General features: G+C 42.9%; 1 protein-coding gene across 1 annotated transcript in view; it reads right to left on the bottom strand.

Moving 5' to 3' along the window:
• Positions 1 to 7,950: 7,950 nt before the first annotated feature.
• The window catches only part of PGAP1 (post-GPI attachment to proteins inositol deacylase 1), a 62,593-nt gene continuing 55,782 nt past the window's right edge, over positions 7,951 to 14,761 (bottom strand). Inside the window, exons 26-27 of the mRNA XM_028751895.2 lie at positions 14,210 to 14,314; positions 7,951 to 12,836 (exon numbers count right to left, since the gene is read on the bottom strand). Coding sequence (XP_028607728.2) covers positions 12,698 to 12,836; positions 14,210 to 14,314 — 244 coding nt within the window. The 3' untranslated portion in view covers positions 7,951 to 12,697. The remainder of the gene's footprint in view (positions 12,837 to 14,209; positions 14,315 to 14,761) is intronic.

Raw genomic sequence — 14,761 nt, 5'->3', positions numbered from 1 at the left:
TCGTCCCCACTGTCCTCGGACCTCCTCCTGCCGCCAGGCTTCGGAAGGCTGCTCCGAAGCCTGGCGGGGGGGGGGGGCGGAGAGGTTTTTTAAAAACCCCGGGACAGCGGGGGACTTCTCCGCTGTCCGGGGCGATTTTAAAATGCTGCCGGGCGGCAGCGCTGACTTCTTCTGAAGGCCGACGGGGGCCAAAAGTCTTTGCTCCCCCCCGCCTGCCTTCAAAAGCCGTCGGGGACAGCGGAGAAATGCACTGCGTTTCTCCGCTCTCCCGGGAAGGCAGGCAGGGGAGAGCAAAGCCTTTTGCCCCCCCCCCCCCGCCAGCCTTCAGAAGAGGTCCTGGACCTCTTCTGAAGGCTGGCGGGGGGCAAAAGTCTTTGTCCCCCCTGCCTGCCTTCCCAGGGGCTTTTAAATCGCCCCGGGACAGCGGAGAAGTCCTTCGCTGTCCCGGGGTTTTTTAAAATGCTGGGGGTGGGAAGAAAAGCCCTTCGTCTTCGTCCCCCCCAGCCTTCAGAAGAGGTCGGGGGAGAGACTGTCCCCGGACCTGGTCTGAAGTCGGTTTCCCTAGGAACGCATTAATTGATTTTCAATGCATTCCTATGGGAAACCGTGCTTCACAAGACGAAAAACTCGCAAGAAGAAAAAACTTGCGGAACGAATTAATTTCGTCTTGTGAGGCACCACTGTGTGTATGTATGTATGTATGTGTATATATATATATGGGTTTCATCAGCTCTTATGTTTGATTGTTGCTACTGCATTTACCATTTTTACCTATCTGAATAATAAAATATTTAAGCTTAAAGATTGTTGGGTAAAATAAATAAAACAATTGTTCACACTGTTCACACTGGAATTCAGTGTCACACTATTACAAATGTTTTGTCTGTTCAAAGATTTCCACTTGCTTCTGGGGGTTCTCCTGACTGGAACCAATTTCAGGGGGTGTAAAGGGATGCGGGTAGCGCTGTGGGTTAAACCACTGAGCCTAGGACTTGCCAATCAGGTCGGCGGTTCGAATCCCCGCGACGGGCTGAGCTCCCGCTGCTCGGTCCCTGCTCCTGCCCACCTAGCAGTTCAACAGCACATCAAAATGCAAGTAGATAAATAAGTACCACTCCGATGGGAAGGTAAAACGGCGTTTCTGTGCACTGCTCTGGTTTGCCAGAAGTGGCTTAGTCATGCTGGCCACATGACTTGGAAGCTGTACACCGGCTCCCTCGGCCAATAAAGCGAGATGAGCGCCGCAACCCCAGAGTTGGCCACGACTGGACCTAACGGTCAGGGGTCCCTTTACCTTTAAAGGGTGCACAGGAGTTGGGAGGTGGGGAAGTGAGCCTCACTGCACAAGCAGAAATCCTTGCCTAGGACACCTGCTGACGAAGTTAATTAGGTGAATAGCACCCTAAGTGTGCAATGATGTTTTCTCCATCTTCAGGGGTCCTCAAACGTTTTCAGCAGGGGGCAGGTTCGCTGTCCCTCAGACCTTGTGGGGGCGGCGGACTATATGTGGAAGGGGGGAAATGAACAAATTCCTATGCCCGCTGCACATACAGTGGTACCTCGGGTTACATACGCTTAAAGTTACAGACTCCGCTAACCCAGAAATAGTACCTTGGGTTAAGAACTTTGCTTCAGGATGAGAACGGAAATCGTGCGGCGGCGGAACGGCAGCAGCGGGAGGCCCCATTAGCTAAAGTGGTGCTTCAGGTTAAGAACAGTTTCAGGTTAAGTACAGACCTCCGGAACGAATTAAGTACTTAACCCGAGACTGTATTGTATTTGCTGGCACCAATCAAAGCCCAGCCCCCTTCCTCCGCAGGGTGAGGAGAAGCCAGGAGGGAGGGAGGAGGTGCCATCGCCGCGAGGGAAAGAACGCGCGTGCTGGTGCAGCCCAAACGATCAGATCCACGCCCATTCCCGGACCGCCCGCAGGCCAGATTTAGAAGGCTATTGGAACGGATCTGGGCCTTAGTTTGCCGACCCATGGTCGTCTTGATATTTTATAGTTTAGCAGAGCAGCTTGTAACACGCTGAAGGCTGTGAAAAAATGTGGAGGACCACATGAATGAATTGTGAATTGAACTGGAATGGAATTACCGTATTTTTTGCTCTATAAGACTCACTTGTTCCCTCCTAAAAAGTAAGGGGAAATGTGTGTGCGTCTTATGGAGCGAATGCAGGCTGCACGGCTATCCCAGAAGCCAGAACAGCAAGAGGGATTGCTGCTTTCACTGCGTAGCGATCCCTCTTGCTGTTCTGGCTTCTGAGATTCAGAATATTTTTTTTCTTGTTTTCCTCCTCCAAAAACTAGGTGCATCTTGTGGTCTGGTGCGTCTTATAGAGCGAAAAATACGGTAGTTCCTTTTTGGCAGTGGTGAACTGGAACTAAGCCTGCACACCAATAGGACTTTATTCTTCCACAAGCAAAGCAGAGAGCTTGAAAGCTATTTTTGCACTAGGTTTGCCCAGCACAGAAAGAACTTTAAAGCTCCATGCCTTGCTTGCTTTAACTTGCCAGATTTTAACCAGCAGCCTTCAACTATCTATGGCTGAAACATTGCAAGTTACACACGTAAGATGCAATCGTATTGCATGGCTCAATTATCTGTTACTGTGTAATACTGTCTAAATGCTGATTAAATATTTGTATGCTGTTTTATGAATGTGCCGTGTTCCCCAACTAGATGCTTTGTTTATGGTGTGCTATAGAAACTTATAAATAAAATAGCTTAACAATGCTGTTAACACACTTCTTTCCTTTTCGGTATTTTATTTCCTCGTGACACAAAATACCACATATGAGAAAAAGAAAAGCACCAAAATGCTCCAACACAAAGTACCTGAGCAAAGACTGAAGGCAAAAAATGTACATTGTGACACCCAAAAGCACTTGAGCAAAGTAGAAATACAGTCAATAATATTCAGATGGTCAGTTGAATGACACTTTTCAAATAAAAACAGTATAATTTATGACAAGTATCACTATACAGTACAAAGAGAGCATGAATGTTTTGTCATAATAGATTGTACAAAATTTTGTATAATGTATGCACATCTTAAAAAATGAATGTTTATGTATACAGTAGAAGTAAGCCTGTTATGGAACGCATGAATGGTTCACTCCCAAAATCAGTGTCAAAGCGCATGTGCAGTTTTCCACTAGTGCAAAAGGTGTTCATTACCATTTCATGTAGGTTCATCAACAGAGCCATGCGCACGTCAGTCAAACTGATCGTCCCTATGCCCAATTCCATCAACATTCATACCAACTCCCCCACTCCCAATATAAATTTGCAAAATTACACTGCTTTGATATCCCCACCAGTTTCAAATCCTACACTGCATACTGGGGTTGACCTGTTCCCCCAGGTCACTTCGACCATGGTCACTTCCACCATGTTAAGTAGAACATGAGAGACGCCACACAATCGTGTGGGATGCAGCACAAGGCTGGCTGCAGAGCGGAGGAACTGGAAGAAATTTGGAGGCGTGGAATGGAGCTTGATTCTTACACAAGTAGGAGACACCATTGGTCACACAAGAACGTTGCTGCTTCCAAGCCAACGATTGTCTTTAAATTGTATGGAAAAATAATTTTGAATCACGTCAGCTTTTTAAAACTGAAATTATCATCAAAATGTTTCAAGATCATCTCTTCCACAACTCTTTCCTGGATAATCCACTCAATAACCATACATCTTTAATTCATTCTTCTATTGAAAATTATCAAGTTAATAAAATGGAATGATATGATAGTTTGGCAAAAGTGTTTTTGTTGTTGTTGTTCCATTCATTTCTTTTAATTATTTCAGATATAAGAATGAACACACACATCTTTAGTGAATAACTCCTTTAAAAAAGATGCTTAGAAGAGATGTCCTTGAAAAAATGAAAGGGATTGTTTTATAGAAAAAGCAGACAAATGAAGAGAATAAAGAAGCTTAGTATTTTAAAGAAATGTTGGAAGCAAACAGATGAAGAAGAATCCAACACAAATGCATTTAAACTTTAGGAACTATTTGCAATAAAAGGGTTTTAAAAATACACCCCACTTTCCCCCCAGAACACAGCTGTTAACAAAGGGTGTGAAGAACTTGAAAGATTAAACATAAGATTTTAAAGCAGTATTTGGCAACAATCGTGTAGATGGCCATGCCATCTGAGGTGGGCAATTTCAGTGAGGCTCCCCTGTTTATGGAATGCTCTCCTCAGAGGTTCACCTACTTCATTGTCCATTTGGCAACAAGCAAAGGCCTTCTTACTTTCAGAACTTTTAAGATGCAATTTACGTCCTGTTTTACGCTTTTCTTTTTGTATTGGCACTTTAACTGTTTTATTATTGATTGCAAGACAGTATAGAAATAATTAGCCGTGGGCTTCTGTGCTCTTTTCCCCTTCTGGCGCAGCTGAGGAAGCCTTTGTGTTCGTTTTTGATAAACTTCAGTTTACGATCTCATCTGAACTCAGCAAAATATGAGGAGCTTAGGCTAAGGCTTGTTTGAAACAGGCCACCTTCAAACCATGTGCTACGAAGCTGATTTATTTGCAAACAAAGCATCGTTAAGATGAATTGGTTTGTTGGATTTGGACAAAGTGAAAGCTTTCAATCACCTACTTGTGACTGCACTAAAGGAGGGCAATAGGAGCCTAAGACTTGCCTGGGCTCGTTCATTTCACAATAAACCATAGCTCACTGTGATAATGGAACACATCTTTTGTGCAATACTGACTCAGAAGTTTAACTGCTTCCCTCGAGAGACCAGTGTCTTTCAGATGTAAACACAGACCTCCTGTTTATGTTAGCCGTCAATGTTTTCAATGTTGGGGGGGGGAGCAAATTTGCACATACGATGAAATACATGTATGGATTGACTCCATCTACAGAAAAACCCACTGGTGGAACAACACACTTTGGGCGTGGTAGGTCTGTATGTGCACTGTAGTGACCATGCCCATAACCAAGTGTTGAAACAGGGTGACCCAACTTTGATAATGCATCAGGGCATTTATGAAGTCCTTGTTTCCTTTTACCAAACGGTGGCACAATGCATTCACTGGGCTCAAAACAATTCAGTCTAGTGCTACAGATAGTTACAAATGCAATTAGTTAATTTAAGGCATGCGCTTGACTGGAAAAGTGGGAATTTAAATCAGGTCAGGTTTCACTCTTTAGGGTTTTGCACGGTATTCTCACATATTTATTTCACTTCTGAATCCACACACTGAAGTGGAGCTATTTCTTCATGCAAAACGCATTAGGTTTATCAGCATTGTCAGTTTAAGAGCTAAACACAGATTCAAACTCAACAAAGACCTATCCGCCACAGCTTGTCAGTTGTTGCTCCTGCTACAACTTCCTTTTTTTTTTTTTTTTTTTTTTTTTTTTTTGCTATCACAAGGCCGGCGTCAAAACCAGTGAATTTTGCAAGCTCCTAATAAAGCAGCCATATGTGGCTAGCGGGTTACACATTGCAAAGGCCTACTGTAAAACTCTTAAGACATTTTAGTGAGATTCTAAAACAAGAAATTCTTTTAGACAAGGTTGCCAATTCGTCAAGTGTCACATCAACAAGTAATGGCCTGTATTACAGAGCGCTGCACAGAATAGGGCCGAGATCCTTAAACTAAGCTTCGTGTCTTGCTCGCACAGGACGGCAGACTCTCTAGAGAAATCCCAGCCCAAAGAGGAGTTAGACAAGGATGCCTTTTAGCCCCATTTTTATTTAACATCTATGTTAACTCCCTGGTCACATGTTGCCGTGAAATCGAAACCCCCCCCCCCCGTGTTCTCTAACGGCAGAAAAGTACCAGTTTTAATGTATGCGGATGACGCTGTTCTTCTCTCTCAAACCAAAGTGGGTCTGAAACGTGCCTTAGGAAAGTTTAGTGACCAATGTAACACTGAACTGTTAACAATTAACTTTGCCAAAACCAAAATTGTACATTTTAACCGCTCTTTCAGGAAAGATAATTGGAGCGTAAAGGGAAATGCCATTGAACAGACTAAGACCTTCCAATACTTAGGCATTACTTTCTCTTATAATGCCAAATTGTCAACACACCTGACCACATCAGCTATATCAGCAGGAAGAAGTGCAAATGCCATCCTTAGATTATTCAGAAGGAAAGGAGCTGGCTTCCTCCCAATGGCCCTAAAAGTTTTTCAGGCAAAATCTTTAGCCCAACTTCTGTATGGCTCTCAAATTAGCCCCTCTGCCAACCTTAAGACCCTTGAAACAGTACAATCAAAATTCTTAAGATCATTATTTGCTACCCCAAAGTGTACACCTAATGTAGTCTTAAGGCAAGAGGCAGGACTGCCCAGAGTGGAATTAAAAGTCTGGGAGCAAGCAATATCCCTCTGGCTGAAAATCCATCACAATCCTAAGGGACTGTTACCTTGCTTCCTGGCCGCAGTTCCCTACCCTCCTTGGCTTATGCAAATAACTAACAAGATCAAACAAATTGGCTTAAACCCTGAAAATCTTTTTATTGGAACTCTGAACAAGGCAAAAGCAATTATCACTCAGAGACTTTACGATGTCGAATTACAACAAGAAGATGCCCTACTCCCGGAGTCGTATAGATGTTTAAAAGCTTGGCCTAATTTTGCAGCTGCCCCTTACTTAACTAACATCACTAACGAAGCTTATAGATGGGCTTTCTCTAGAGCCCGCTTTGAGACAATGCCCTCAGCAGTGCTGCACGGCAAATTCACGCGGGTACCAATGCATGCGCCTCTGCCCCTGTATGTCTAATAAGGTAGAATCTGTTACACACATCCTTCTATTTTGCGAATTTTATAGTAAAGAACGAGCTCAACTTATTTTGCCGCTTTTATCAAAATTTATACCCCTACAACATTATTTGGAATCCTCCCCCGAAATTCTACGAAAATACCTTCTGGAAGATTCCTCAAGCTCAATATCATATGAGGTGGCCAAATTTTGCACTTTAGTAATCAGGAAGCGCAAATCTCCTCTGTTGAACGGCACTCTGCGAATTTCCCCTGTGTAATCCTTTTTTCTTTTTTTCTTTCTTTTCTGATGTTGTTGTTGATCTCTTTTTGTTTGATCTTGTGGTGTCTAGTGTCACTGGCTTTTCCCGCAATTTAAAATAAAAACAAAAAAAACCTTTTGTGCTCTTCCACACCCGTCCAATGTTCCTGACCCTTATTTTGGATTCTTTTAGCTTCTTTTAAATTCTTATAGATTTTTATATTCACCTTGTGTTTTAATACCTGTTTAGATTTTAAATGCTGGTCTATGACCGTAATAAAGATTTGTTTGTTTGTTTGAATAAAGAAATCTTACTTTGCTTTTGCTTCATGTCTTGCTTAAATACATGAACAGCCAACTCATTTTGGTGAAATAATGACTACAACTGAGAGAGCTTTATAAGGTGTGCTCCAGGACCTTCACACACAACTGCTGTAGTTCTGACTTTCCATCTTTAGAAATTCCTCCCCATTCTGCATGAAAATGCTACTTGGTTTTAGTAGTATGTCATGCACAGTACGAGGAGCCACTATTTAAAAAGTGCGTCTGAATGTGTCGGTTCTATGGATTGGGTCTCAGGATACCTGGGCTTTCATACAGTCCTCACACATTACTGAAAGACTGTAGAATTTGCTCCTATATAACGTGCATTATTTGGGATATGGAAAGTGCTGCCATTTGGAATTTAAACTTTTGGTAAAATTGGGCTAAGACTGAAATCCTACAGACGCTCACTTGTGAGTAAGTTCTATGAAACTCAATGGACCATCCCTCTAAGTAGGTATGTGTGAAAGTGCTCTGTAAAACTCTATATCCAGTATATAAACAAGATGCTTCATAAGAAAGGTTTTCCTGTAGATAATCTAAACTATCGTAAATCCTTATTATGCAGACTGGTATCAGAATACCAGGCACTTGTAAAGATGAATAAAGAATCCACGTGCCACATTGCTTCAAAAGTACAGATCCATTTATCAAGCATAGTTCATTGGCAAAAATATTCAGAGGTATGTTAATTGATGGTAATTTAGTAAAGTACATGAGTTTCTAGGAAATGAAAGCTATAGTGTTATTATAGAGAATGCTAATTCCTGTTGCGATCTAGCTATATATATATTTTCTAAAAAGGGATATAAAAATCTAATACTAAACTAAGTAAGAATCTATCATATTAAACATAAATGAATTACAAAATGAACTTTTTAGGCTGCTTAGTGGCTAACAGTTCTCAAGTTGTTCATAGCATATACAGCAGCGAGCAGACAAAGCATTGTTGTACCAATAGTACAGAGCACACACACCATATCTTAAGAACTGAAGTTTATGAAATGCTCGCATCGTAAAATGACAATGAGGTTCAAGTGCGCAAGCAAGTCATCACTTTGCTTAAAGTGATTTCATCATCAGAAAATGGTTTCCATGTACTTCTGACATTTGTTCACAGGCACCAGAGCAGAATTTGTGATCAGAACTTAGATATACATAGCATCTCTTTGTGGAGGTAACAAATCATTTTTGAGGCATATAATCTAATGGCAAAGCAATATTCTCAAATCTGGTCAATAATAATAAAAGATTCCTAGGCTAGGATCCAAAGAACTATTCTGGGAATGTTTAAGAACTCAGGCACCCTTCCTTTGAACAGCAGGGCTTCAAACCACCATAAACTTATTTTTGAAAGCCTCTCCCCAAGTTTCAAAAATGGTTTGCTATGCAGCGGTGGGGGAAAAGGGGTTGTTTTCTGATAAACCTAAGTCAAGAAGTACCTCTTTGGGGCAACGGAACTAGTTATGCAAAGTTGTGGATGATAGGCCTTCTTGGTTGGCCTCAAAAAAATCCCCACCACTTTTGACTTCCTATACCCAACAGTTCAAAGGGAAGGGGAGAATAAACCCCTACCATGTCGTCTTTAAGCAGCTATCGTTCATAATCTCCAAACTGCTTTCTGAATCTGTAAGACGTATAAAAAGCAATTCAAATGTTTTCAGGGGAGCATTTTCTTAAATTGCAGCGATGGCGGCAGCAGGAGGGGGAAAGACATACAGCTGCTACTTTGGATGTGGCTTAAAGTTCAGTGATGTTTTCATTTAAACAAAATACTCAGTTGCAGAATTTCCGTATTCCTTTCACAGTGCCACACTACGCATGTCTACTCGGAAGTGTGTGATGTTCCATGGGACTTACTCCCTGGGTAGCTTGTATAAGGAGAGGCGTATCTTTTTTTGGCTGAGGGCCACTTTAAGGTTGGGCCCACCCTCTTGAGGGCCACACGCCAACAACGGTGGCCGTTGCCAAAGTACATGCCCAGCATTTACACATGTATCGCCACATACAGAGAGCAGAATTCAAATGTAGATACAGGCACCCATCACACTCGTTCCCAGTGTTGGGCTTGGTGCAGAGATTTAAGGCTCTCCTCTCAGCTGTGTGCTGTAGTGGGAAGGAAGATAGGGACTGGCGGGCCACTTTAACCTAGTCCAGGCCTTCACTACCCAGTGCTGCACAGGATAGCAGCCTTATGCACACCTGCAGACTTATCGGGGAGTAAACCACACTGAACTCCTTGGATAGGCTTGTGCTACCGGGTGTCCTTCAATTCACGAAGAGCAGCAATTCCAAATGAAAAAGCCCAAAAGGGGAGTCTGTGTTATTTATGGGTTGGAGAAAACGGTCCCAAGTGCAAAAAAGGCAAACGACGTCAGAGACCCAAATTGCAAAAGCAACACCGCAGTACTACCAACGTCCTGATTCGCATAGAAAAGGTAATTAAAAAGACTTACGTATCTGAACTACGTAGAACCCACACAGCATATATGAAGTTAATTCAAAGAGCGGTCAACTCACCCATTTCACAGATGAATTTATATTCAGTGCCGTTATGACCTAATTAGGAACTGGGCGTGGCTTTGCCCCTGCCCCAACTGCAGCATAAAAGTTGCGAAGCGAAGCCAGGTAATTCAGAAGCACCTGGACCTGTTATGAAGGAGAAGCTCTTGTCAGCATCGTGACTGGAAGCCGCAGGCTTCCAAGTACCCAGGCCAACACATGAATTTGAAGAGCACTGTGGTGCCCTTCGTACAACGGAACATTTGGCAAACGTCTTTTCTACCGGAGCAGTACTTTGACAGGAGAGCAAAAGCCTCTGCCAAAATTCTCCCTAGCATACAGCTGTTAAGAGGCACAGGAGGCCTTGTAGCTTCTCTTCACATCGCCAGCTATGGCAAGCAAGAAGCCCTAATCAGGACTAACTCCTAGCACAGCCTATTAAGTAATCCAGCTAACAAGGGGCAGGTGCACACACAGAGTACACCAACAACTCAATTTTTGTCACTTGCACACCAAGTTAAATTCCATGTAATCAGCTGGAAATCAGATCTCAAGAAATAAGAGTACTGTTTGCCCGAAGGCCTTATCTCTTAACAGTAGCAAGGATATAATTTTTATAGGATAAAAATTATGCAAAGATACCGAGACCATAAAACTAGATGAAGTGTTTTAAAATACTTGTTCCAGTTATAAAGCTCTTCATGGTTCATACAACAGCTTTTAAGTACTAAACTTGTTAGCAGGCTTGCGGTACCAGTTCTACAGTTAAAAGAATTTCTTTTTAAATCCAGAGGTTTTGCATCCAAGAAAACTGAATGATTAATATATATCTATATCTATATATACAAGCCAGAATTAACTGAGGCACTTCAGGCAGGAATGGTACAAACTGGTTAAAGGCAAGACAGACATGTGTACACTGTTAACTTGGTTCAGAGGAATGGCTCTCTTCCCCGATTACAAAAGGGAGAGGAAGCGAGCCATCGTGTAAGATCAGCACTCAGGTCTCAAGGCAATGGATGCACCAAAAATAAATAACGAGATATACAAGTGTCTATGCAGGTAAGCTGACCAGCTAGGCTTGCAGGTAAGTGGCTACATTTGCAAAACGACTGCAGTTTTTCCCCAAGGTGATGGTGCAATGCAAGAAGAGCAACATTTGCTGTTGGATTAATGCCCGGTACATTTCACCAGAAGGTACCAGAAAACGTGCTGCTCCTTTATAAATGGTTATATATGTGATCAGTATTTGCCACTCAATAGTTAGGCCCAAAGGCAGATTCTTTTAAAACTTCTTTGTACATAGAGATAAATACTTGCTTCTCATATCCACCAACTACTTGTTGAGATGGGAGTGCCAATGTGTAGGTTCTGCCTTCAAGTGATTCCCGTTACCGCCATGGTGTTGAGTAACTTATCAATAACACATTATCTCACTGAGTACCTCAGGGGTCCATTTTGTTTTAATAATGTCTGTATGAAACCACTGGAGGTTGTCCAGATTTCAGGCCGGCGGCTTTCTGGGGGCCTTTGTTATGCACGAGAGAAAACAAGCTCAATACAGTAGAATTAAAGCTAATATTGTGGGCGACTGATACGATCTTGAGGCAGAGAAATTGCTTACATGGTACGGGATTTCATTGCCCTTCAAGGAAACTGCCTATATATGTGGGAAGCATCTCCTTTTCATCTGAGCTTCTACATTGGCGTCCAAGCACAATTCAAGGTGTTGATGCTGACCTTTAAAGCCCTAAATGGCCTTGGCCCTGAAGGAGTGTTTCCAACCCCCCATCGTTTAGCCCGGACAACTGAGGTCCAGCTCCGAGGGCCTTCTGGAGGTTCCCTCACTGTGAGAAATGAAGTTACAGGGAAGCAGGCACAGGGCCTTCTCAGCAGTGGCTCCCATCAATGTCAAATTATATAAACAACTTTCTGAAGACGTGTGAAGGGAGTCCTGTATCGGGAAATTTTAATGTGTGATGTTTTGCTGTGTTTTTATCCGGTTGGAAGCCATATGATTGTGATGATGATTACTGAAGCCAGAAGTGCCTTACTAAAACACTCACATTTAAATAGCTGCACAGATACATATTTTGGTTTTGAACATATGCACATATTGGGAAGCGCCTATGGGTGTGTTATTCCCAACACAAAGTATTGCTAAAGTAGGTATCCGTGTAACTGTCTACATGTTTCCATGTACACTAGCATGAATCTCTATGTACAGAAAGTCACCCGAGAATCTGCCCTGAGCTTCACACTGCAGTGTAACAGTACTAAGAGCATACACATCTGCTGATATACTTAGTAAACTATGTTACGCTGAATATAAATCCATGTACTGGGCCACCACCACTTTCAATAATCTCACAAACATGGAAGCTGTGAAATAGTTTTTGATTTGTCACCAAGTCGCGCAGCATCGGCATTGTAGCTTAGTACAGACCCAAGGAAGGACAAAACATAGCTTCAGCTGCCTTTAACGGAATAAGAACTTTCGGATTGTCTTATTGGTTATGGATTTTGCCAACAGTAAAGGTGCTTCATCCCGAAGAGCATATGGGACACACAAGTGCACATTTGTTTTTTTAAAAAAAACCCAAAACACCACAAAAATAAAGCATCATTGTCAGAGGCAGATTCAGAACTGAACTGCAAGTTTCTACAAGGATTTCTTTTTAACAGTAAGGTACAAAACCCTATGCTTTCTAACTGGATCAACCTTCACAACATGTGCCCAGCATTGTTTTCACTTCTGCCACGGACAGAAGATAATGTCTATGATATTTTCATGTTGTCCCAGATCATCCTTGGTTCAACTCCCTCCCGCCAGGGCTTCCTGGTGTGCTTGGTGCTTTGGTAAACTAAAGTCTTTACAGAATGCAGCATAACGCGTGAAGAAAAAGGGGAATGATTACGAAGTATGGCATTCTGTCTAAGTGCATTGGTGCAAACACCACAGCGGCGACAGACAAAGGAAGTGGGAGATGTGCAGCCATCTTCAGCAGTTTACTGTGGAGAAAGGGGGGAAAAGGTAAAACAATTCTGCCGTTATTAAGGCTGCAAGCTGTGTGGCATAATAAAGAGTGCAGATATTCCCAGGGAAATACCAGGGAGTATTTAGTACTTCTGCATATTACATAAACAAAGCGCACTGCAACCCATCAACTGCAACCAACCGTCTCCTGGGCTGTCTGATCTTTCGTTCCGCCAGCAAAATTAAGATACCTGCCCACACGGGGTTGACACAAAAGGTCCGCTTATATATTATTTAGTTTATTTCCCCCCTATTTCCTCAGCCCTCTGTCTCCCCACTTCTTCTCCCAGCAACCCCATAACAAAACGTCTCAAACTGAATGTAACTGACCTGCATGAACTACTTGAAGACTTGAAAACAGACACAGAATCACAGGCATAGCCAGGATTTTTGTTTTTTGGGGGGCAGGCCTTTTGTTAGAAGGGGGCAGAACCTCTGCTTGCTATGTATTTTTATTGATTGGGGGGACAGCTGCCCCCCTTCCGCCCTCTTGGCTACTCCCATGCACTGAATGTACTTTTAATAAACACATAAAAAAATCGAAAAAGAAAAGAAAGACTCGGACTGAACCACCCAACCTTCTGGCATATCCTAGCCTGACATTTCAATATTGCAGTCTCATTTAAATGGAGGCTTAACATGGCAAGCGTTGACCTGAACCATCATCACCCCTGAAAATGGGGGTGTAGGGGGGGCACTCAGGGCCTGGCACGTAACAGTAACCCAAACTATGGTTTATCGTGAATGTGCAAGCCTTTTGGTGCCGGAAGAGAAAATCACAGCTTCTTTGCTCTTCCCTGGGTCCTGCTGTTGCCACACTGCCACAGTTCAGCTTAGCATTATGCACAAACATAGGCTTGTGGTTTGTCTCACTCCAAAAAAGTGGTGAGCTGCAACCATGGCTTGTTTTTGGTTTACACAGTCAGGGGTGCCTGCCCCATAATAACATGTGGGGCTCACAGGGGAGAAATTGGCAGAAGGCATCTTCCCTGACACTCCCACTTTGAGAAGCCTCTCTGAATCGCACCCACCGAAGAGTAAAGAGTAAGGAAACAGCTTGAAAACACAAAACTCCCATCATCCGTAGCTAGCAGGACTCAGTGGTCAGGGATGATGGGAACTGTAATCCAAAAACAGCTGGAGACCCAAGTCTGGGAAGCACTGCTAAGTGATCCTGATAATACATAGTGGGTAGGGCGGGAACAGGCAGAAGATGCTCTTAAAGGCTTGTACCTGTATGTGACTAAAATAATTGTGATTGTTTGGTTTTAAAACACAAATAAACACCCCAAACTGCACCTTCAAACACCAAAACTGTGGGGGAAATGAAGATAATGAACTAAGGTACCTTGTTTTAACTTTTGTAGTGCTTGCGTTCATGAGTATACCCAAAATGGCTATGAGCATAAAAGCAGTAGATCTACATGGATCAGGATCAAGCTTGATATGGTACCTATTTGGGGGAGAAAAAACAAAGAGCATGGTAATAAACGGAAAATCAAATTTTGCAAGGGAAACACAAAGTAGCAGCAACAGAATATTGTAGACACAAGTGGTAGATAATACATAAGCAGAGGATGGAGGGCCATCTCTCATGTATGATTTAGTTGGCCTAGATCAGGAGTCAGCAAACTTTTTCAGCAGGGGGCCGGTCCACTGTCCCTCAGACCTTGGGGGGGCGGACAATATTTTGAAAAAAATAAAATAAATGAACAAATTCCTATGCCCCACAAATAACCCAGAGATGCATTTTAAATAAAAGCACACATTCTACTCATGTAAAAACACGCTGATCCCCAGACCGTCCGTGGGCCAGATTTAGAAGGCGATTGGGCTAGATATGGCCCCCGGGCCTTAGTTTGCCTACCCATGGCCTAGATGCCCCTCGGAGTTCCTTCCG

Source organism: Podarcis muralis, chromosome 1 (genome assembly GCF_964188315.1).
Source record: "Podarcis muralis chromosome 1, rPodMur119.hap1.1, whole genome shotgun sequence".
Lineage (NCBI taxonomy): Eukaryota > Metazoa > Chordata > Lepidosauria > Squamata > Lacertidae > Podarcis > Podarcis muralis.
Note: the sequence above shows the minus strand (reverse complement) of the source record. Positions and strands in the feature narration are given on the sequence as shown.